The 21,999-nt window shown below is 33.8% G+C and overlaps 1 protein-coding gene across 1 annotated transcript; it reads left to right on the top strand.

The window, feature by feature from the left end:
* The first annotated feature begins 1,746 nt into the window (after positions 1–1,746).
* Positions 1,747–21,413, top strand: Zswim2 (zinc finger SWIM-type containing 2). The gene is made up of 9 exons (XM_020151117.2): positions 1,747–1,953; positions 3,179–3,255; positions 4,741–4,781; positions 10,954–11,158; positions 12,168–12,419; positions 16,532–16,616; positions 17,167–17,276; positions 19,109–19,262; positions 20,228–21,413. Exons 1-9 carry the CDS (start codon positions 1,789–1,791, stop codon positions 21,038–21,040), a joined length of 1,902 nt encoding a protein of 633 aa, XP_020006706.1. The 5' UTR covers positions 1,747–1,788; the 3' UTR covers positions 21,041–21,413.
* Positions 21,414–21,999: the final 586 nt, after the last annotated feature.

Below are 21,999 nucleotides of genomic sequence, written 5' to 3'. Positions count from 1 at the left end.
CTCATAGTGTCTACTTTTCTTCCCTGGGGCAACCTTTCTTGAAATGTACTTAGAAGGGAATGCTGTGAATTTAAGGGAGAAATTTAATTCTCCAATTTAATATTTGAAAAATATTACCCCTGTCAACACAATTTTAAGAGATGCATATGGGGTAGTCACCTGCCTATAAAAATGTTTTTAAATTTTTAACTGACAGATACAAAAACAAATTCCTTACAGATAGGCTGAAGTTCTGGCTAGCAATCAGTGCTTTCTCTTTTTAAACTTCCATGAAGGCATGAATACTGTTACTTTCACTATTCCTCAAAATGGAACTTACGAAACTATGTTCAACTTATCTAAAGAGTATATGTCTTAAGTATGAGAACATTTTGAAAATGGTGTTTTATCACTTATCCATAGAACAATTATCACTATCTAATTCTAAGTAAAACACAACAGCTTTAAAAATTATTGCTGTTTGCTTTTTAAAAATTCTTAAAAATATACATGTACATACATTTACACAGGGAGGAGAGATAAATAAAGAGAAATAAAATGCCTTCACATATGGTTATATAGAAAATATGAGTTATTATTTTGAGTTTTTAAAATCACAAATATTAATATATAAAATCAGTTAATTAAATTTCAAATTTATTCTATTCTAGGTGTAAGTTTTTTTCCTAGTGTATGATGTTTTACTTTATGTGATGTTTTACTATGGCAATGGTGGGAGTACAGTAAGTACTCAAGAAAGCAGAAACGAAATTCACTTAAAACCTAGGCCAACGGCAGCATGGCGTTTATCCGCATAGCTCACATGTGAAATCTTCCATTACCATCATCTTTTTTCACATGTGCCCTTGTCTTTTTCTCCTCTCCTGCTCTTGATGTAATCTAGTTGTGGCTTCCTCCCATGATAAAACAAGACAAATATCTTCTGCCCTTGTTTATGTTAATGGATTACCAAGCAGTGCTATCTCCTACTTTTGATTTCTTAACAGATTCCGACAGTGTGGCTTCATTTGCAGTACTGATGGTTCAAAATGTTGACCCATACTTCATTGCAGCTTTCCCACTAGAACTTGATAACCAGGCCCAGAGACAATTTGGATTATTGGGCCGACATCGCATACCTTGAAAGTCTTACCTTAGGAGAGAGTTCTGTACATTTAGAGGCCATGTGCCTAGAGTTGAATACTGCTACTCCCAACACCCAGCCCCTACCAAAGGTGCAACACACACACACCACACACACACACCCCAATCCATCAATTTAAGGACCTAGTTTCCTGGGAATTAGGGCTGTCTTCTACATCTTCCCCCAGGTGCTAATGCACTCTGTGCACATCGTGAGCAATCAGAAATGTGTGGAGTATTATTGAGCGTCAACAATCACTTGCGGCTTCCTGATCAAAATGATTAATTACCAGAGGATACTTTAGCACCCGGAGCCCAAACTGTACCTGGGCTAACAAACATTTCACCAGCCTTGCCTACGAGCAAACAACAGAAGAAACGCAATAAATCTGAAAGCTCTGCCTTTGGCCTCCAGCTTTCAAGCCTGCCCCTCGGTTATTACAAACACTCCTCAGCCAAGAACGTCACTTTCACTATGCAGCAGAGGCTGGTGCCAGCTACAGAGCCCGCACCTGCCCGCACCCTGGTCACCAGCTCTGGTTTCCGGGACGCCGCGGGGTCCAACCACCGTCACATGGCAACAACGCCGCGCGCGCGTTGTCATGGAGACCCGCGGGCGCCTCGGAAAGCCTCCGGAGAGGCCGCGTCTGCGGGCGCCCGGTCAGGATGCTTCGCCGAGGCCTTAGGGCCTCGGAAAGGCGAAGACACCTGAGTGACAGCCTCCGCTGGCATCAGGACCAGGCGCTGAGCAGCAGCATCTACCTCCTACGGGAGATGGGCCCCACCGGCTTCCTGCTGAGGGAGGAGGAGCCAGAGCAACGGGATTTCCGAGTAACGACCGCCCGGTTCTCGGGGGCGGGGCGGCGGAGCGGGGGGAGGCGCCCCGCAGGACGCGCTGGTTCCGCCGGGGCCACCAGGACTTCAAATTGCATCCCACTCTTATAAGATGATGGCCCTTGATGGTTGACCCCAAAATGTCCGAGGTTCTATATGAATATTTGGATTGCATTCACTAGCCCTGTAAATCAAGCAAAATGGAAAACCTACACTCTGATGACATATTGTAAATATTTGCTAAAATAATCACACTAAAAGTGTAACAAGGCTCAGCCGGGTGCCGGTGGCTCAAACATGTAATCCTAGCTACTCAGGAGGCAGAGATAAGGAGGGTTATGGTTTGAAACTAGCCTTGGCAAATTGTTCCTGAGATTCTATCAGGAAACAACCTTTCACAAAAAAAGAGCTGGTGGAGTGTCTCAAGGTGTAGGCCCTGAGTTCAAACCCCAGTACTAAAAAAAGGAAAAGAAAAAAGAAGAAAGTTTCACAAGACTCCATCAAAGGTTTGGTTAAGTGGTGATGCCTTGGAAAAGTCCTGATGAATAAAACTCTTTTTATTTTGGTAAAAGACATATTATATTCACATATCCCATTTTCGCCAGTCCAAAACCAGCCACCATACCACCACCTCCCACAAGTTGGCTTAGAAAACTTACATTTACAGCCATATATTAAAGTGCTAAATATAGTTTACTAGTCGTTTAGAAAACATTAATTTAGTAAGCCGTTTTGAACAGTATAGTCTTGGTTGAGTAAAAGTAGTCCTCTTGAATTAAATTTCAAATGCAAAAACGAACGTCCAAAGTGAGCCACCTTACAAAAGATTTAGCTCAATTCCGGGGTAGAATTTTCTTAAGACATTGATCATTTGGGGTCCAGAGGAGAGGGTAGTTGTTAAACTTAGATTTATTTTCGTTTGAGCACATATGACTTAAAAACTACCTTAATTCATAATGGAAGATAATTAACCACTGCAAAGAATAAGGAAGTGAGAAATCAATCTGGAGGGTGGTATCAAGAGATAGTAACTTTGGAAGGAACATCAGGGGACAGAGAGAGTATTTTCCAGTAGATCCTGGTCAATAACAGACTTAGTTTGGAGTCACCTAACACAAATGACCTCTTTCAATCCCTTTCAATCAATTTACATATCAACCTAATTTTCGTCCTAACTTTAAAAATTAACTGGCATTTTTTAAGTATGCATTTTCTTTTAAAGGTGCTTCTAGGAAATCCTCACGCTTGTAACTGTTCCACATTTTTGAAAGGAAGGGAACTTTGTAAGCATATATGCTGGTAAGTGACTTTTTAATGATGAAATTTGATGTTGGAAGAATGTGAAGTTAAAGTGGCCATACCATACCAATATATTTTTGGTGTTTTATTTCATTCTGAAAACTGAGAAAGGTTTAAACTGAAAAACATTTAATAATCATGTTTTTAAATAGAAAAATCAATTTCTACATTCTCATTGAGTGTACAAATGTGAAATCTAACTATGAAACTGAAAAAAATTCCCATCAGTGATAACTATGTGATTCACTTTAAGACATTACTGTGCTTCCACAACTTTCTCTTAAAAAGCACATTTTCTTGAAAATCAAGTGTTCTCTTTCCCATGTTTAGATATGGGAATTAAAAGTTTTTACCCTTTTCATATTGGTTTGTACTTGTCCAATCTCACAAATTTTTCCTTTTCAGTGAACATTTGACTATGAATATTTCAAGACAGAAGTTAGGAATGTATTGAATATTATTTCTCCCAAATCTGAAATCTTCCCTCATGTCTATATCAATCTTTTTAGAGGGTAATTGATACCCAGAAATGTCTTTCTATTTGGTTAAACCCAACTCACTTCATTTCATCTTGCCTACCTATAATTACATCAACAATTCATTAAATATACTATTATAAATAATTAATAATTTACATTTGAAGGGAAAAATGAAACAAGAATTAAGGAAAAAGTATATGTAGTATTTCTAATGCTTTTCTTTGCAGGTTAAAAAAATCACTGTGTATCCTTTTTTCTAATACCTTTACTTATGAAATACTTTGCTGCTTCATTTTGGCACGTTTCTTGACTATCTGTTAATAAAGGTTATTTGGTCTAGTTGACATAAAGATAAAACTATGGTTCTTGTGAAACTAGCAGTGTGATTATGCTTATAGTAGATTTTCCCATTTTTATTTTATATCAAGGCAAGTTCATTCGGATTTTAATGTAATGTACTTAGTTTTGTGTAGTAAGCATAAACTAAATGGAAATATAATTCAAGTATTTAATGTACTAAGGTATATTTAATGTTTTAAAAACATTTAATATGTATTTACTGCTTTTAAAAGACACATTTCTTTTAAAAAATGAAGTATTTCCTCTATTATACATTGAGATGTGGAAGATGGAGAAAAACAGGCACTTGCTACCCTATCCGGAAAATTACTTCATTTGCAGGGAAATTTAAAGGAAATGCCATAATATCCTAAATTCCCTCACTATCCTCTCTTTGAAGGACTGTATGTCATGAGAAATACATGACTCTCTCTGATAAATCCCTTTATTACATGTCTTCTGTTTCCATTAATCATACTTCTTTCACATATGCTCATTTTTAAATATAAGTCTAACTACACATAACAGGAAATTGATGAGTGTTAAGTTTATTCATAACACTTCAGCAATGTAAATCCTTGAATGCTATTTCTATTCTAAGGGTTTTTTTTAAATATCTTTTGAAGTTATCAAAAATGTTTTAATTTTTTCTACTTGTGAATATTAGGGTCTTGTTGAAAAAATTCAAGCTTCCAAGGAATCATGAATGTAAGTTTGAGGGTTTGTATTTTTATTTTGACTAATTTGAACTTAACAAATATAAGATTTTTATGTAAACATAGTCTAAATTTTGATGCTTATTTTTCCAAAGACTCTTATAACAATCTGTATCCCGGTTTGCTATTCTTTAAAAACTTGGAACATTTTTCTTCTTCAATAAAAAAATGTAATTTTATATGCCACTTTCAAAGTCAAAGGCACTTAATAAAAACACAGGCATAAAACAATGGTCAGTAATTTAGTTGAAAATAATTCCCTCATATCTGAAGCAAAGATTCAGAGCAAATGTAGTTTTTATGTCAGTAATTACATTGATTTTAGAGTTAGGCATATATTTACAACATTAAGTTCCAGAGTCTTCAAAAATCAGGGAGAAAGTAAAACAGTTTTATCATAGGTCATTTAAATTTGTATATTTTATATCAAGGATACTGTCATTATGAAAATGTTACCTGCATTTGAAAAGTTGTTTAGCCTATAGTAGACCCATTTAAGAACTGAATTGAAAAAATTTTTTTTTCATTTTTCTTTTATTATTCATATGTGCATACAAGGCTTGGTTCATTTCTCCCCCCTTGAATTGAAAAATTTATTACTAAATGTTCATAATATTCATAAAGAAAGTGGTAGCCAATTTTTCAATTTTTCTCAATTCAAAGATTCTGTTTAGTCACGTTCATTCCTCCTAACTGTTGTATAAACATTTTTTAAAGTTATACTGAGTATATTAGTGCTTCACAGTGATTTTCCTTTACTTCTCACCCTCTACATATTCTTTAAGAAATGTCTTCCTATTTGATATCTCTAATTTTTAATTCCATATTATTTTATTCCCACATTTTGTCAATAAACCAGTGTTTCCAGTTGCCTTCTGGACAGCTCAATTGAGAGGCTCCGCAGGCATTTTATTTTATTTTATTTTATTTTTTATTGTTTTATTAGTCATATGTGCATACAATGCTTGGGTCATTTCTCCCCCCTGCCCCCACCCCCTCCCTTACCACCCACTCCACCCCCTCCCTCTTCCTCCCACCCCCTCAATACCCGGCAGAAACTATTTTGCCCTTATTTCTAATTTTGTTGTAGAGAGAGTATAAGCAATAATAGGAAGGAACAAGGGTTTTTGCTGGTTGAGATAAGGATAGCTATACAGGGAGTTGACTCACATTAATTTCCTGTGCGTGTGCGTTACCTTCTAGGTTAATTCTTTTTGATCTAACCTTTTCTCTAGTTCCTGGTCCCCTTTTCCTATTGGCCTCAGTTGATTTTAAGGTATCTGCTTTAGTTTCTCTCCACAGGCATTTTAAAAGTCAGATTTCTCCCATTTCTGCTCTCCTCTTACATTCCCTGTGTCACAAACTGACATCCCTTTTTATCTCCTTTCCAAAGCTAGAAACCTTGGAATTCTAGATTTTTCCTCTCCCTTCCAAGTCTCCTATACATCTAGTCACAGCCATTCTACAAATCCTGTTTATTCTACACCCTGAAGAAGTGTTCCCACCTCTCACTTTCTCACTATTGTTCAACCTTCTGAAGCCCTTTTCTATACAGCCTTGTTGTTTCCATGCCTGCACTTTGTGCTTCCTCCTTTATACCCTACACAAAGGGTCCTTTCTAAAATGTCATCCTCTCCTTAATCCTCTCTTCCAGTCTCTTCATGCTTGACTAATTTGTGTAATTTCATACATGTCTTCTTTTCCATTTGATCCATATGAAGTTAAATGTTGACCCCACTGCTTCAAAGTCTAAGGTATTCTTAGTATTGTTTATTCATATCATTTTCACAAGTTTCTGTATTTATTTAGGCTACCCAATAGAACTATAAGCCATGAATATAATTTTCTAGTAGCAATTTTATAAGAATTAAAAAGAAATTAGGAAAATAATTTTCATGGTTTAACTTAACCCAGCTCATCAAAATATCAGCATGTCAACTAAAATCAGTATAAAAATTATGAGCTATTTTACCTTTGTTTTCATACCGTCTTCAAATGTAGTATGTATGTTACACTTACTGCCATTATGAAAATGTTATTTCATCTCTGCTCAGACATTATATTTTCATTGGAAACATTTGATCCACATAAAGATTTTTTTTTAATTTTCTGTTGAAAAATAGACTCACAGAATACCTAAATTATTCTAACATACCTATAACTTTTTCAGTAACTATAGATAATCAACTATAAATTTAAATTAAGCAAATTAAAAATTCAGCTTTTTAAATCACTTTAGCTAAATCCAGTTGTACAGCAGCTGCGTGTGGCTAATGGCTACTATATCAGATGGTACTACTCTATCCAATTAAATTCAGATTTTATTGTGTTTCATATTAGTGAGGAGCATTAAGTGCTTTTTATAAATTGAATTGTGTAAATTGCTAATATTTGCATGTTTCTCATCTATAAAACAAATTTCTTATAGATCAATGTAGTCTTTTATGTTGCATTTTCCTTTCTTTCTTGAAGTCAAAACCATTCTTTTTATATGTAGAGAATGCTTTAAATGCTTCACATTAATCCCATATGTTAATTTTGAAACTTTGTATTTTCCTACTAAAATTGATTTCTCGTATCTTCTATGTTTAACAGAAGTGTCAACATTGAGAAAATCCTATGTGCACAATTTATAGACAGTATGATTATGTGCAGTGTATTCAAAGAAGGTAGACATTAAAATTTATCATTTAAATGAAAACTGGAGCAAATATATATGAAAATAAAATCAAAGAAAGCTATAAACAGTTACTCATTAAGATTAAGCACAGTATGTAAGTGTAGAGGAAGAATTTTTTAACATTATTCAGACATTCTTTTCTAAAAGGAATCTGGGAACAAGAGTTTACACTGTCGGGGGGAGATGGTGGGGGCGGGGGACAGAGGGAGAAATGACCCAAACAATGTATGCACATGTGAATTACCGAATTTAAAAAAAAAAAGAAAAGAAACCTAAGACTCTCTTTCTGAAGACCTATGAAGATGATGATTTCATTATGAGAATATCAGTTTTTAAGGCTAGAGATGTGACTCAAGTGTTACAGTGCTTGCCTAGCAAAAGCAAGGCCCTGAGTTCAACCTCAATATTGCCAAAAAACAAACAGATAAATCTATGAAGATGGGAATATCAGGTTTTAAAGACTGGAAACATTCTTTTTTCTACAAATGTATTCCTAACAAACATGAATTTATCACCTAATAGTTTCTTCTAAATACATTGATAAATAAATGCCATCTGTTCCTTTTAAAATTATTTATGGGTAAAATAAAAACTATATCAAAAGAAAACAGCTTTAATTTTGAACCATAAAAATAAATTTATTTTTTATTTTGCTTTATGTATTACATATGATATATACCTTAGTATAATATATGACTGAAAGATTGTTAGAATTCCAAGTTCTGCTTTTATCAGTGAATGTCTATTACTTTATTTTTACAATGCTATTGAATCTTTGTAATTAAAAATCATTAATACCTAATATTCTACTAAATGGGTCAATCAAGATTAATTTAACATTTCCCCATTTTTATTCATTTAATGTATTTCTATTTGTTATATTCTTTGTTTATGAAGCTTTTTCTTTTTTCTATTATTTCTTTAGCTTAACATCTCATTCGATTTTGGAATAGACATGTTAAAAATTTTATGTCTGCTTCCCCTATGAGTTGCTGAATTGTTCTTTAAGATACTTTTTCTGATTTTCAATTATTTCAAACCTACGTCAATTTTCTTTTGAGTTTTTAAATTCATTTTGATAGTACTTAAGCACATTAAAAAGACATTACCAGCATATTTAAGTCCCTAATGGAAATAAAGATACATAGAAGTATTTTGGCATGTTAATGATATTTACACAATTTTAGAAAAAAAAAACTGAGTCACACAAAATGGGAAGAATGTCAGATGCAAATTCATTGTAATGTATTCATCTCTAGTAAAGTGAATAAAAAATAATTTGCATTCCTCCATGCAGCTAACATTCCTGTATAGAAGATTGAAAATGCCTTTAAATAATTTTGAATACAAAAAACAAATAACATAAGGCAAGCATGAACACATATTTTGTAGGCTTTATTCAGTGTCTGTGCTTCATTCGTATTTTAACTCACATGAAACAAGGACTCTTCAGCACTGTCACTGAGGCAACTGGGTAGCAACATGGAAAAAATAAATTCAAACCAAACACCAACCTCCAACCTACATCAACACAGCCACACATGGATGCTATAATGAAGAACAGAAACAATAGGAAAGTCTGTAGAAAAAAACTTTCAAATATTGTCACTACTCTAGAGGGAAGACATATTTTAAAGAATTGAAACAATATGCACAAGGAGAAAAAAATAGATTTAATGGCACAAAAACATACGCATAACAAAATTTAACAAAGCCATAGATTATAAAAAGTTATAAAGAAAAAGTAGGAACATATTTGGAAAAAAAGTGTGATCCCTGTAAGATTTAATAAGAATTTGTAGTTTCATACAAATAAATAGCTGAAGTATAGTTCACACATAAAGAAGGACAAATAGCAAACGGACAATGGTAGATAGCCTTTCAGATTTCATTAGTGTCAAAGAAAAGTGAACTAAAATCAAAATGAAGATAAATAAAATGTGCTTCATTTATCTACTAAATAAGCAGATGTTTTGTTTACCTGGTGTTCTTATGTAATATTTATTTTGTGTATAATACACTGTGATGTTAGACAAGGTGAGTCACCTTGTCTTCTCCTTCAGAATATTTCTTCTTTAGTCTCCTACATTAATTTTTCCAAAGTAATGTCAGAAGACTTTGATTCTCCCTTTTATTTTCCAATTCATATATACCACATTAGAACAGTTCCCAGACAGCTCCTTTATGAGATTTTATCCTTCAGTATTTCTGCTGTCCTGAAGATTCTTCATTAACCAAACCACAACCTTTTGTTCTCTACTCTCCTCTCCTTTCTTTAGAGAGCAGATGTTGTTGTGTCTTTATGACAAATAGCCCTCCTCCCCCAAAGTGACAGCTAATAAAATATGATACCCTCCACAGTCTACCTGCCACAGCACCTCAGACAAGGCAAGAAGTTTCAGTATTAAAATATAATCGATGACACTGATATTTTTAGTGTTTACTTGGGGAGAGTCTTTCAAAGAGAACAGAGTTTTTCATCATCTTTCAAGTAATTTTAACCTATGTGTCAAGGAATGTATAGATGAATAGAATTTAGGGACTGATTAACAATTAAATTCTAGTGTTGGGAGAGAGGGAGAGAAGGAACATAGGAGTGGGTCAGGGAATAAAGAATTTAGAATGCACTGATCAAAACTATAGGCCTTAGAACACAATTACTTGTAAGGAGAGTAGGTGGAGAAAATGCATAATTCAGACTGTCCATCCCAAGAGTTCAGGTAATATGGTGCCTAAGATTGTCCTGAGGAATATGACCAAATCTACAGTGAACATGGTATTAAGACATTCTTGTAGAGATTCAAAATGGAAAGAGGAAAATACACAATTAAGTTTTGCTCTCCTGTTATCCATTCATTATTTTGTCTAGCAAACACAAATTGCACAAACTACTTAGATGACCCTGATTTCCTTCATGTATTTGAGTCCCCATTTCTTTTAACACTCTTAAATGTTGACAGAGTATTTGCTTATGGATAAATGAGCAGACAGAAATGTAGAACATGATTCTGACATCTCTCCATGGATGAATACAATCATATCCAAATCCATACAAGATGTTCCTTCCTATTATTGCTTATACTCTCTCTACAACAAAATTAGAGATAAGGGCAAAATAGTTTCTGCTGGGTATTGAGGGGGGGAGCGGGAGGGGGTGGAGTGGGTGGTAAGGGAGGGGGTGGGGGCAGGGGGGAGAAATGAACCAATCCTTGTATGCACATATGAATAATAAAAGAAAAATGAAAAAAAAAAAAAAGATACTGTTTGCACTTTTTCTTCTGTAACAAGAAAAAAGAAAATAATTTCCATTCTTTTTATAAATGACTCTTTCCCATCTTTTGTTTCTGAAAGGAACACAAAAATGTGTTCTTATCAGTATCATAATTCTGATACTTGCAAGAAAATACTGTCTTTCAATATAAGTTATTATATGTGTGTATTTCCAATTTGCCACCAAATTTTAATGCTTGGGATTTTTTGCTAGCTGCTTTTCAGTTAGGTCTTTTGGAAGGAGAAATAAATGACTTGTTACGGGGAATACATGGAGTTCGAACTCCACAACCAGAAACAAGTGATGAAAATGTGGAAGAAGATGGGTCCATTGCACAGAGGGAGATTGGCTCAGAGGATGTCTGCTCCATTTGTCAAGAGATGCTTTTAGAGAAAATGCTCCCTGTCACCTTTTGCAGGTAATAGGTTTTGCCTTTGGATTCTAAAAAATTTGTGAAAAATTCTAATTTAATATGTTTATAATTGATTACATTATGAGATATGTTGATAGAAAAAATAGGAAGCTTTACTTATGGCTGATTTATATTTTTTTAATGTTCCTTAGTTCCCTAATAATTTTGTAAGAGGCCCCGTTCTCATTCTAAATCGGTGTAGGCTGCATTTTAAGGGTGAAAACTAAAAGCATTGTGCCATAATTATTCTTCCTACACTCTAAGTAGTTAAAGTGGGATAGTTTGGGGGGTTTTTTATTTTATACATGTGAATAAAAGGCGTGGCTTAGGGTAGTTACATTGAGTTTTCTGAAAATAAAGATTATTTTACTTTGAAATTATTAAAAAAATTTCAGTTTTTGTAAAATTCTATTTCAAACCTAAAAATTCAAAATTTCACTTATGCAAAAATATTTATTGAGAGATTACACACACTATTCTTCATGGCACTTTAAAGTTGTATTTAGAAAGCTTAGGGGGCCATTTGCTACTGAACTCTTTTCTCCTGATTATTTACCAACATTTTCATCCATATTGAAGTTTTTCAGGTGGCTGCTTCTATTGTACACTGTAAGATCCCCAAATGTTGTTTCTCTCAGAAAATATTTCTTGAGTGTTTATCAGATAAAATATGATTTCTTAAAAATAAATAGTGTGGCATTCCCTGTTCTCAGAGAGTTGTTTTATCTAAAGAATAATTATCATTATAATTTTCCTGTGCTAAAGCTACATTCATTTTCATTTTTTGAGAAATACTTTTATGATGCAAAATCTTTCACTACTTTATTAGAAATATTTGTGCATGTGTTTGTAATCAAGCTACATCTAGAAAATCAATTCAGATCTCTTACAGGGAATAAAGATGTCGATACAGAAATTTTTATATACATAGATATTTGTAATATGTAAATATTTACAATGTATATATAACACTTTTCTGTAAGCAAATGGCAAACTCGAATTTTCTTTCCAACAGATTTGGCTGTGGCAATAGTGTTCATATAAAATGCATGATGATCTTAGCTAACTATCAAGATACAATATCCAAAACTTCCATGTTGAAGTGTCCTCTGTGCAGGAAGGAGTTTGCACCACTAAAAGTTATTTTGGAAGAATTCAAAAATTCTAGCAAACTTGTGACTCCAGCTGAGAAAGAACGACTGAACAAACACCTTGGAATTCCCTGTAATAACTGTAAACAATTTCCAATTGAGGGAATGTGCTATAAGTAAGTACCACCAAGTATCACCAGTATACTATATATATATATATATATATATATATATATGTTTATATGTACAATATATATGCATACATATTTAAACTTTTACCTTGGCAAAACTTTGACCATTAGAATACTATCATTTATCCTACCTTCTTCCTTCTTCATACATACTATTTGCCTCATATGATGACAGTTTATTTGGTATTTCAAACCAATGATTTGATTATGTTTTTAATTTGCAAAAGCCTGGGCTTTGCATTGTAGTCTAGGTTGCATAAGAAATAGCACCATCCGAGAAGCTCCAACATAGGTTTTCCAACTGGATATTGATTAGATCGAATTTTTAATCCTTTCCACCTTCAAATTGCAATGAGCACATGTTTTGCTTTCAGTCATCTCTTACACTTCAACAATAACAACAAAAGCAATATAATTACGAGCAAACAATTTTCATTGCTTTTTTGAATAATCTGTAAACTTTCCCACAATTGCCACAAATAAACATTAATTAATTGCTATACTTGGGAAATCATGCTTTCTTAAGTGAAAGTTAGCAATATATTAAGAAGAGAATTTTTTTTCAATCGTTTAAAAATTTTTTCTGAACTATGTTAGTTTGCTTTTCAGTTTCTCTAGAATTTTACATTATTATAAGCAGAATTTAAATTATATAAATATTTTAAACATTCACATAAAACTTTATCACCCCCAACAGAAATTATACCTTTCTCCTTTGAATTTAGTTCCCTGTTTTGTTATGTAGAAAACCATTAATGAAAGCCTTTATTGGAAAATGGCTGGCCTGAGGGGGCTCTGATGGAGCATTGTAACTTGAGGACGAAGGGCACAATTTTTACAGCCTTTTATTAGGAGGTGTTTAGCTGGTTTCAGGAATGTCTGTTCTAGGAAAAGGAAGGACTTGATTTTTGTTATTAGCAGCTATTGTTTGGGCAGTTTAAATGTTCTCAACAGTGGTGAATGAGAATAGTTAGAGGCTAACATCACATGTAGAAGAAGAGGCTAAAAAGGACAGCTGTGGGGATCAGGGACATATCAGGGCCACAGTGTACAGTTCTCAGTATTATAGTCATATATTCCTCAAACGGTTAATGTGTGGCTTCAGTGGATTACAAGAAGGATGGTCAAATCTTGCTTTTGAGTATTTCATTGATGACAGTGTGCTGCTCTGTTGCTGTGAGCTATCTGCCTGCTTTTTCATCATAGTAGGTTATTCTTCCAACAACCACCAAGTAAATTCATTCTCCAACATGTTGTCCCCTGCCCACTGCCATCACTTATCTTCTATGAATTTGGCTAACAATTATTCAGCTGTATCTCATTCCACTTTTTACAAATTTAAGACTACATTTGTGAAATTTGTGATCCCTTTGTACACCCTTTCCCTCAAGTACTGATATTTAGTTATTGGCCTGAAAAAATATTTCTAATAATTTTAGGGATAGATTGAGAAGGAAACAGGATAAACTAGAAGGCTTCTCAGTTCCCTCTTCATTAGAGGAGTATGATACAGCTATTTTATCTTTTAGAGGATTAGTTCAAAAATATGAGATACATGTTAAAGTATAGAGATGCTTACCTTTTCCTAGTCCATCATATTTTGACAAATTTTAGCATTGCACTAACTCTGATGTTCATTAAGAATCTTTCTTATGTTTATAAATAGTAATGCTGAATAAATTAGCACTTGCTTCTAAAATGACTGAGGTCATATTTTTTTTCTCATTTCTCATGGAAATAGACTTCTAAAAACCTCTGTTATTTGAATTATAAAATAAGCTTATTTAACTATTGCTCAGGATATTGGGGTTTTGGTTAACTTTACAGCAAACAAAATTCTTGAGGCAAAATATTTAAAATGGGCTTTTTGGAAAGTTTAAAGAATTAAATTTATAAATGGATTTTATTGAGACTTTATATATTTTCTTTTTACCATTCTTTGGGGAAAAGGAGGAAATACAATTGCATTTTCAAGAAATATACTGCTAGGGCTAGTAGAGCACTTGCAAGGCCCTGAGTTCAAACCCCAGTACAACCAAAAAAAAAAAAATTGCTAAGTGTAACTCACACATTCATGAAACAATTGAAAAGCAATGCTAGATAATCAAATGACAGAACATCTAATAGGCTGTAGCCCCAATATCAATTTCAAGACACATTTGACTGAAAGCTAGGTTAGTCTGAAAAGGCATCATGAAGCAGCACGTGGTCTCCCAAATACATCCGCAGATTTGTGCTCAGAACCCGAACATCAGATTACATCACAGAGGAATGATGGCTTCTCATCAGTTGACCTTGAAATAGGGAAGTTATACTGGCCTGGATAAAGCCAATGTACTCTCCAAGATTCTTAAAAGTGAAGGGAGACCAGTTCTGACACCTGGGATGTTACTTCACATCCTCAGTATCAGTTTTGTTATTTGTATGATAGATACAATAATCGCTTCCTGAGGAAGGGATTGGGAGAAGCTAAAAAAAAAATGGTATAAAATACTCAGCAGATGACAGCTGTTGAAAAAGTTGTAGCTATTATTACTGTTACCATTATTTTGTGACTTCTTTACCATTCATGTGATACAGATCTTATCCTCCCCCACACATCATCATTTACAGTTTTTTTTAAATGGTCATTGCCTCAATGACAATTACCTATAGGTGTTATAATTTATAAATGAAGAGACAAAGTCACAGATGGGTTATGTTAACTTTTCCAAGGTCACACCATTCGGAAGAAAAATAACTGGGGTAAATGAGTTTATTCTCTGACTCCTTCAGGAAACAGTTACGAATGCTTTCAGGGCCATGAACTTTGCTAGGGGCTGAGCAGACTGTGATGATCAGAAATGGGCCTAAAATGGGCACAGTCAAATGAAGATACAGGCAGGTAAACTGATAACTGCAGAATACTGGATAAAGGGGACTGAGGGGGCAAGCAAAGAGACCATATGAAGTAGGTTAGCCTATTTAGGACATGTTTCAGAAAAAAAAAAAAAAAACATAGTTAATGATTGGAGGAAAAGACATCCTACTACATGGTAGGACTAGCCTGAGCAAAAGGCACTGGGGCTGAAAAGCAAAGTGTTTATGGTATGAAAGAGCATCAGTAAGGGTGAGACCAGACCATGAAGATCCCAGAATGCCATGATGGAGAGCTTGGTTTTTATTCTGAGGTCAAAAGGCAGCCAACTAAGAGGTCAAGACTGGAGCTACATTAAAGTTTTATTTCAGAAGACCAAAATATCTCTTGTTTCTTTCTCTGGATTTCCACAGGCCATGTGCAGACCCTCTCTCTGCCTGACCAAGCTACGTTGCCATTTCTGCTATCTGCAGCATCTCTTGGGAAGGAGGGCTCCTTTTTAGAGATCTAAACTGAGAGTAGGGCACAAACACTTTGTCTTTGACTTTCCCTTTAATCCTCCATTGGGTGCACATTCCCTTTGTCCAAGAAATCCAAGCAGTATCTCAAAGGTAGTCACACCTGTTTTAAAACTCTTGGCTCTTGTTGTTGCTCATACTTTTATGCATTACCTCAGTGCCAAGACAACTACTATTCTGCTATCATGTTCCTCATTTTCTCAATCTTAGAGCTTGTGGCATAACCATACATATGAACCTCCAAACCATTCACTTAAGGCCACCTCAAAACTAGAAAAAAATTAATGCAATGCAACAAAGGAAAAAAAAGTGGAAGGAGGTAAGAAATTAAGAGATGCTCCATTGCTTACTTTGAAGATGGAGCAAAGAGTCACAAGCTGTGAAATATGAGCAGACTCTAGAACATGGAAAGGACTAGGAAATGGATTTTACCTTAGAGCCTAACAAGTAACACAGCCCTGTCAATCCCTTGCTTTTAGCTCACTGAGACTCATGTTAAACTTCTGTCCTCCAGAACTGAAAAATAATAAATTTGTGTTGCTCAAGCTGACAAATTTGTGGTAAATTTTATAGCAGCAATAGCAAATTAATACACAGTGTCACTTGAAATGGGCCTTGTCATGTCTGGATTGTTCCCAGAAAGTTGTGGTCAAATTGATTCACCTAAAAAATCACAGTAATTTAGTTTTTTTCTTGAATGCTTTGGTGTGTTGCATTTTTAGGTGCACTGAATGTGTAGAATATCACTTATGCCACGAATGCTTCAACAGCTGCTGCCATCTCTCTCACACATTTACATTTCGTGAGGTAAAGTATTCATCTTGAATCTAATTCAGCATTTGTATTTGTTTTATTGTAATAGTAAGTCTAAGAATATGAAGATTAGTTAACACTCTGCAATACAGCTGATTGATTTTTAATAAAAATCTAAAAACTATAATTTTAGGGGAGCTCTTGCAGGAGTACACAAAGCAACCAGTTCTTACACTGATAACTTATAAAAATCCAACAAAATAACAAGCACCTGCTGACATTATAAATAAATCTCGAAATGTGAATTGTAGCCATCAAACTTGAAAATCAGTTTTAAAAGATCTCAACCTTGTAAGCTGACTTCTCATAACATTACTGACAACATTTAATGCTTGCCTACCTGCCCTATGTTCAACCTTGAATAACACAAAAAAGTAAAAGTAATGTCATTATAGTAACTGTGCAATAATACATGAGATTCACTACTAATTTGTAATTTTTAATGTGGTTAAGCAATAGGTATGTTTAAAATATTTTCACTTATTATTTATATACAGTGTACTACTTGATTTACAAAGCAACATCTACTTTTTACTTATTACAGAAGAGAAACCAAAGATGGAGATCACTAGAAGAAAGCTCAGATGGAGTAAAATATCTAGAAGATAAAAACAAGATAAAAGAAAAGATGCCTTGTTTTCAGGAAAAGCAAGGGTGAGGTTCTCAGTAAAACTTACATTTCTTACATGATTAGGGATATTTGAATAATTTTTCAGTTTGACGGTTTTATTTACTCCTTACTATGTTCAGAGCAGTTATCAAATACCAGGTGACATTGTAGCGTGCAAGTGAAGACCAAGGTGGTGCAGTCAAACTGCTTGGGTCTAATCCTACTGCAATCACATGTTGTCTAACTGGCTTTAGAACCAGGTGCTTCACTTCTCTCTATCACATTTTCCTTATCTTTAAAATGGAGATAAAGGGAAAAGCCAGCTGCATAAGACTTTTTGCCGTACAAAATAAGTTAATACACTAAGTAAATATTCAAATAATGTTATTAGCATTACTATCTCTATCAGATTTACTGAAAGCACAGTAATTTTCTCAGCAATCAATCACCTAAGTAAATGTGAAATTAAAACTGACGTAAGTTATACAAAGATATGGGGGTTATGATTTGTCTTTGTAATAACTGGCTTCTGGGAGTCTTTGTTGCTTAATTCCCCTCTCTGTACCACTGTACTTCTTCATACCCTAGAGCAGTACTGCTGAGCAAAACGGTCATATTTCAGAACAATGACTGTACTGTTTGTAGTGGACAGTCCTCCAGAACTTTTGTCATACTCCTTAACTATGTATGTTTTAAAATATAAACAAAAGATAAAGATATGGGATAAAATTGAAATATTTTTTAAAGTTTTAATGAATTAACCAAAACCTATGTTTGTTCTACCAAATTTATAGATATACATATAGTATAGCCCTGCACCCACAACACACATACACATACACATTCACACAATATATGTAAGTTTCTATCCAAACCTCAATGGATACTTAGACCATGTGCTATATTCTCACACTATGGTGCCAGAGCTCTTGAGGGTCATAAATGAGCCTATTGGGAGGCTCCCACTTCCTCAAACCAGGTATCACATTTCATCCTACTAGAATAACTTGTGGAACTAGGGGTTGGGTAGGAGAAATTGGAGGTGGAGAGAACATTTGAAGGAGGAGTGCATTCTATGCAGAGAAAATGGAGTAAACAAAGGAAAGAATTTCAAATTTTCAAAAGTGGGTAACCTAAAAGAACACTAAAAATATGTGTATTTATTGAAATCAGAAGACCTTGATAAAAGCAATTTTGAAGCATTATGGGCATATATTTTATATATGTGCCCACATAGAAATGTGTGCTTTTATGTAGAATATATGAGAACTTTGTCCTGAATAACTTTTGAATAATAGAAATAATTCTGATATTTTAGCCAAGCTTTTGTCTTTAAATATTTGTTTTACCAGTTTTAATGGCATATTGGTTAATTCACAGAAAATCATCTTCACTATGTTGGTTAGAGTCACTGTCATAGTCTATCAATATTGTGTAAGCATATACTCCAAGGGAAAATTAATTTCCTCACAATTATCTAATTTGCCATACTAGTGTGGAGTATTTCATGTGACTTAATGTGCACCTCACTTCCTATCAACTGACAAAGTGAATTAGAACATATTTTTCTAAACACATGTCTAAATATTGGCTCAGACAAAAATAACTTCAGTATATGGTCTTCATCAAATTTTATTGGGGTTTCATTGACATTAGTCTATTTATTTGATGCGGCTAACTAATCACACTTTGCTCTTTATGGTTGGGTCCGTCATGCCCAGGATCAGTACAGCAGATTTTAACTCTCGAATGGGTGAGATTTATTATTGTCGGTTCAGGAAGTTCAGTTGCATTATTTATATAGATCTGTGCTATGGATGACTTTTGGCTCTGTAATCACATATGAACATTCAGGTCTCTGCTTATTTTCATTCAGCCAGGTTCGCACACCAACACATGTTATAAAGTCATTGCCTTTCTCACTGATCACAAAGAAGAGTAAACTGCTTGCTCCAGGGTTCCAGTGTCGGCTTTGTTTGAAGTCATTTCGTCCTGGTCAATACGTGAGACGGCTCCCATGTTCTCACAAGGTAAAATTCACATCTTTTACTTTTCCTTTCCCTATAAAGCCAGTTTTCACAAATGAAATAACAAGCAAAGTTTCTCTTTCACTTTTTGTATGTACTGTGTGCCAAGATGTTCAGATTACACAGAATACATAGACAAGCTGCCACAGAGTACTGAGTTGGCAGCTCTGCCCCCCTGATGTGTTCTTACTGATTAGGAGCCATTTTTGTATATATGATTGTGAAAAGATAAACCACACTTTTAAGTTTAGTTCTTTTGTCTACCTTAGTGCTCTGAAAAGACCAATCGAATACCAACATTTTGCTACGTGTTTTTACAGCTTTTTAGATGAAACAGAAGTGCATAACTTAACAATTATATCATATGAACGCACTGGAATCCAAGTCTAATATTGCTTAATGATGATAGTTGATAAAAGTCTTTTCCAGAAACAGTTGTTTCAATAAACATTTATGGTTTCAGAGTCATACTTAAAGTGGTTGACAGTTTCTTTTTATTACCAAAAATTTGATTTACTTTATATCAGTTCAATTTTCAACTCTAGTTGTTTATAAATTTTTAATAATTTCATTTATACCATCATGACATTAATATCTTGAATGAATAGTAAGCTTGAAACAAAATTATAAAGATGATATCCATATGAAGTTTTTCATTGTAGTGTTGAAAGTGAAAATCAGTTTGTATATCCATGATATTTATAAGTGAGCTTCTCCTAAATATTTTCATAAAATATTAGTTAGAATTGCCTTCCCCTTTTCAGGGAGAGGGTGTTGGTACTGGAGTTTGAACTCAGAGCTTCACACTTGCAAGGTAGGCTCTCTACTGTTTGAGATATGCCTCCAGCTCGTCTTCCACTTTTACTTAAATTTTAATACACAGTTATGAAGCTATGAAAACTTAGGTAAATGTCAATTAATAAATATGATAATAGCTCTAATTAACATAACTTTTTTGTCTTCTTAAGTTTCATAGGAAATGTATTAACAATTGGTTATTCCACAAATGCAATTCGTGTCCTATTGATGGACAAGCTGTATATAACCCTTTAATCTGGAAAGGCATGGCAACAAGTGGACAAACACATCAGTATTCCTCCAAAATAGACATCACTCACCTGTCAAAGCAAGAAGAAATAAAACTTTTTATTCCTGGTACTGGATTAGTCTTAAAGCAAAATAGACTTGGAATTCTACCTACCATACCACAATGTAATTCAAAAAATTCAAATACACCACAAACTCCAACAGATACCTATCAGAATGTAACAATAGATGATCTGTGCTCTGTCAAATTAGATGATTCAAATTCAAGAAAATTAATCTATGAATACAAAGTTAGTCAACATTTCCCCAGGTATCTTCAAGATTTACCCATTGGATCATTTGGGAAAACAGCATCTCAAACATTTCTTCCTTCCATTGCTCCTAAGAATATTATCTGTCCCAGTGGAATGGACAGCCTTTCTATCAGTGAAAAAACCCACACTGGTCAAAGTCAAAAGATGACCAAAGGCTGTAAACACATTAACCACAATCCAAAGAAGATTCTTGATACTAAAAAGCGAGAAGACAACAGGAAATCAAATACCTTATTTCTAGAGGATTTAAATCTTACTGTCAATGGGGGTACAACTAAACTTAGTTTGCCTAAAAGGCATATTAATTGCATGGGGAAAATCAGACCAAAATGTGTTCATCCTTCAAGACCAACTGTGTGTCACTCCCTACAAATGAAAAATACTGTGCTATCTTTAATAATGGAAGGAGTTCCATTATGAAGAACTATTCTTGATAACCATCAGAAAATATTTAAATACTGAATATAAAATTTTATTTGTAGAACATAAAAAACATACACATTTGACAAATGTATATAAAATTCTCAGTTGTCATTTTGCCTACTTGTCTATGAATAAGTTACTATGCATGAAAGAAAATTACCCTAGTATAAAACAAAGCACTAAGTGCGTTGATGAATAATTATTAGAGCTTTCATATTATTTTACACTGATTAAATTTACTTAAAGATAGATTTTTTCCCCTCTTTGAGTCACTATTTTCAAATATTCCTTTTGATAACATAACTTACTGGGATTATTTCCAGGTAACTGCATAAGAGTCTGAATTTTTCTGGTACTAATAAAATCATCACAACCCCACAGGAAAATCCAAATGGTGGTTTCTTTTTTACTTTCTATTTTATTTCCTTGAAGTTCTCTTATTCATGAAATGAAACTGAAATATAATACTATGAAGTATGCTAAATTTGTAATGGTTTACCAATTTATTTTAAGGAAATTTATATTTTATAAGTACTACCAAATTTCATTACATAATCATTATTAAAGAACCTGTTCCTTTTTTGTACCTGCTCTATTTTTAAAATAATCATTGCTTCAAAATGATCATTTGAAAAATAACAGGATTAAATTCTTATTTTTACATTCTGTGACTCAGTGGTTTTTCAAACATTTTTAAATTATTTATGATATCATTGATTTTTATTATCTATAACAAGCAAACAAACTCACTATTTTCTGTCATGATGATAATGGAACACAGAGTTCTGTGAAACAATTTTGAAGACAGAAAAGTTCTTTTAAGCAGCATTTGAATTTAAAGAAATGATTAAGTTGAGGTTAATCTAAAACAGAAATTAATTAAAAAAATGTAGTTGAGATATACAAATGGGTGACCAAATGAATTTGTCAGTAATTCCAGATTTTATCAGCCTAAT

Source organism: Castor canadensis, chromosome 4 (genome assembly GCF_047511655.1).
Source record: "Castor canadensis chromosome 4, mCasCan1.hap1v2, whole genome shotgun sequence".
Taxonomy (NCBI): domain Eukaryota; kingdom Metazoa; phylum Chordata; class Mammalia; order Rodentia; family Castoridae; genus Castor; species Castor canadensis.
The sequence above is the reverse complement of the archived record's forward strand: the minus strand, read 5'-3'. Positions and strand labels throughout refer to the sequence as shown.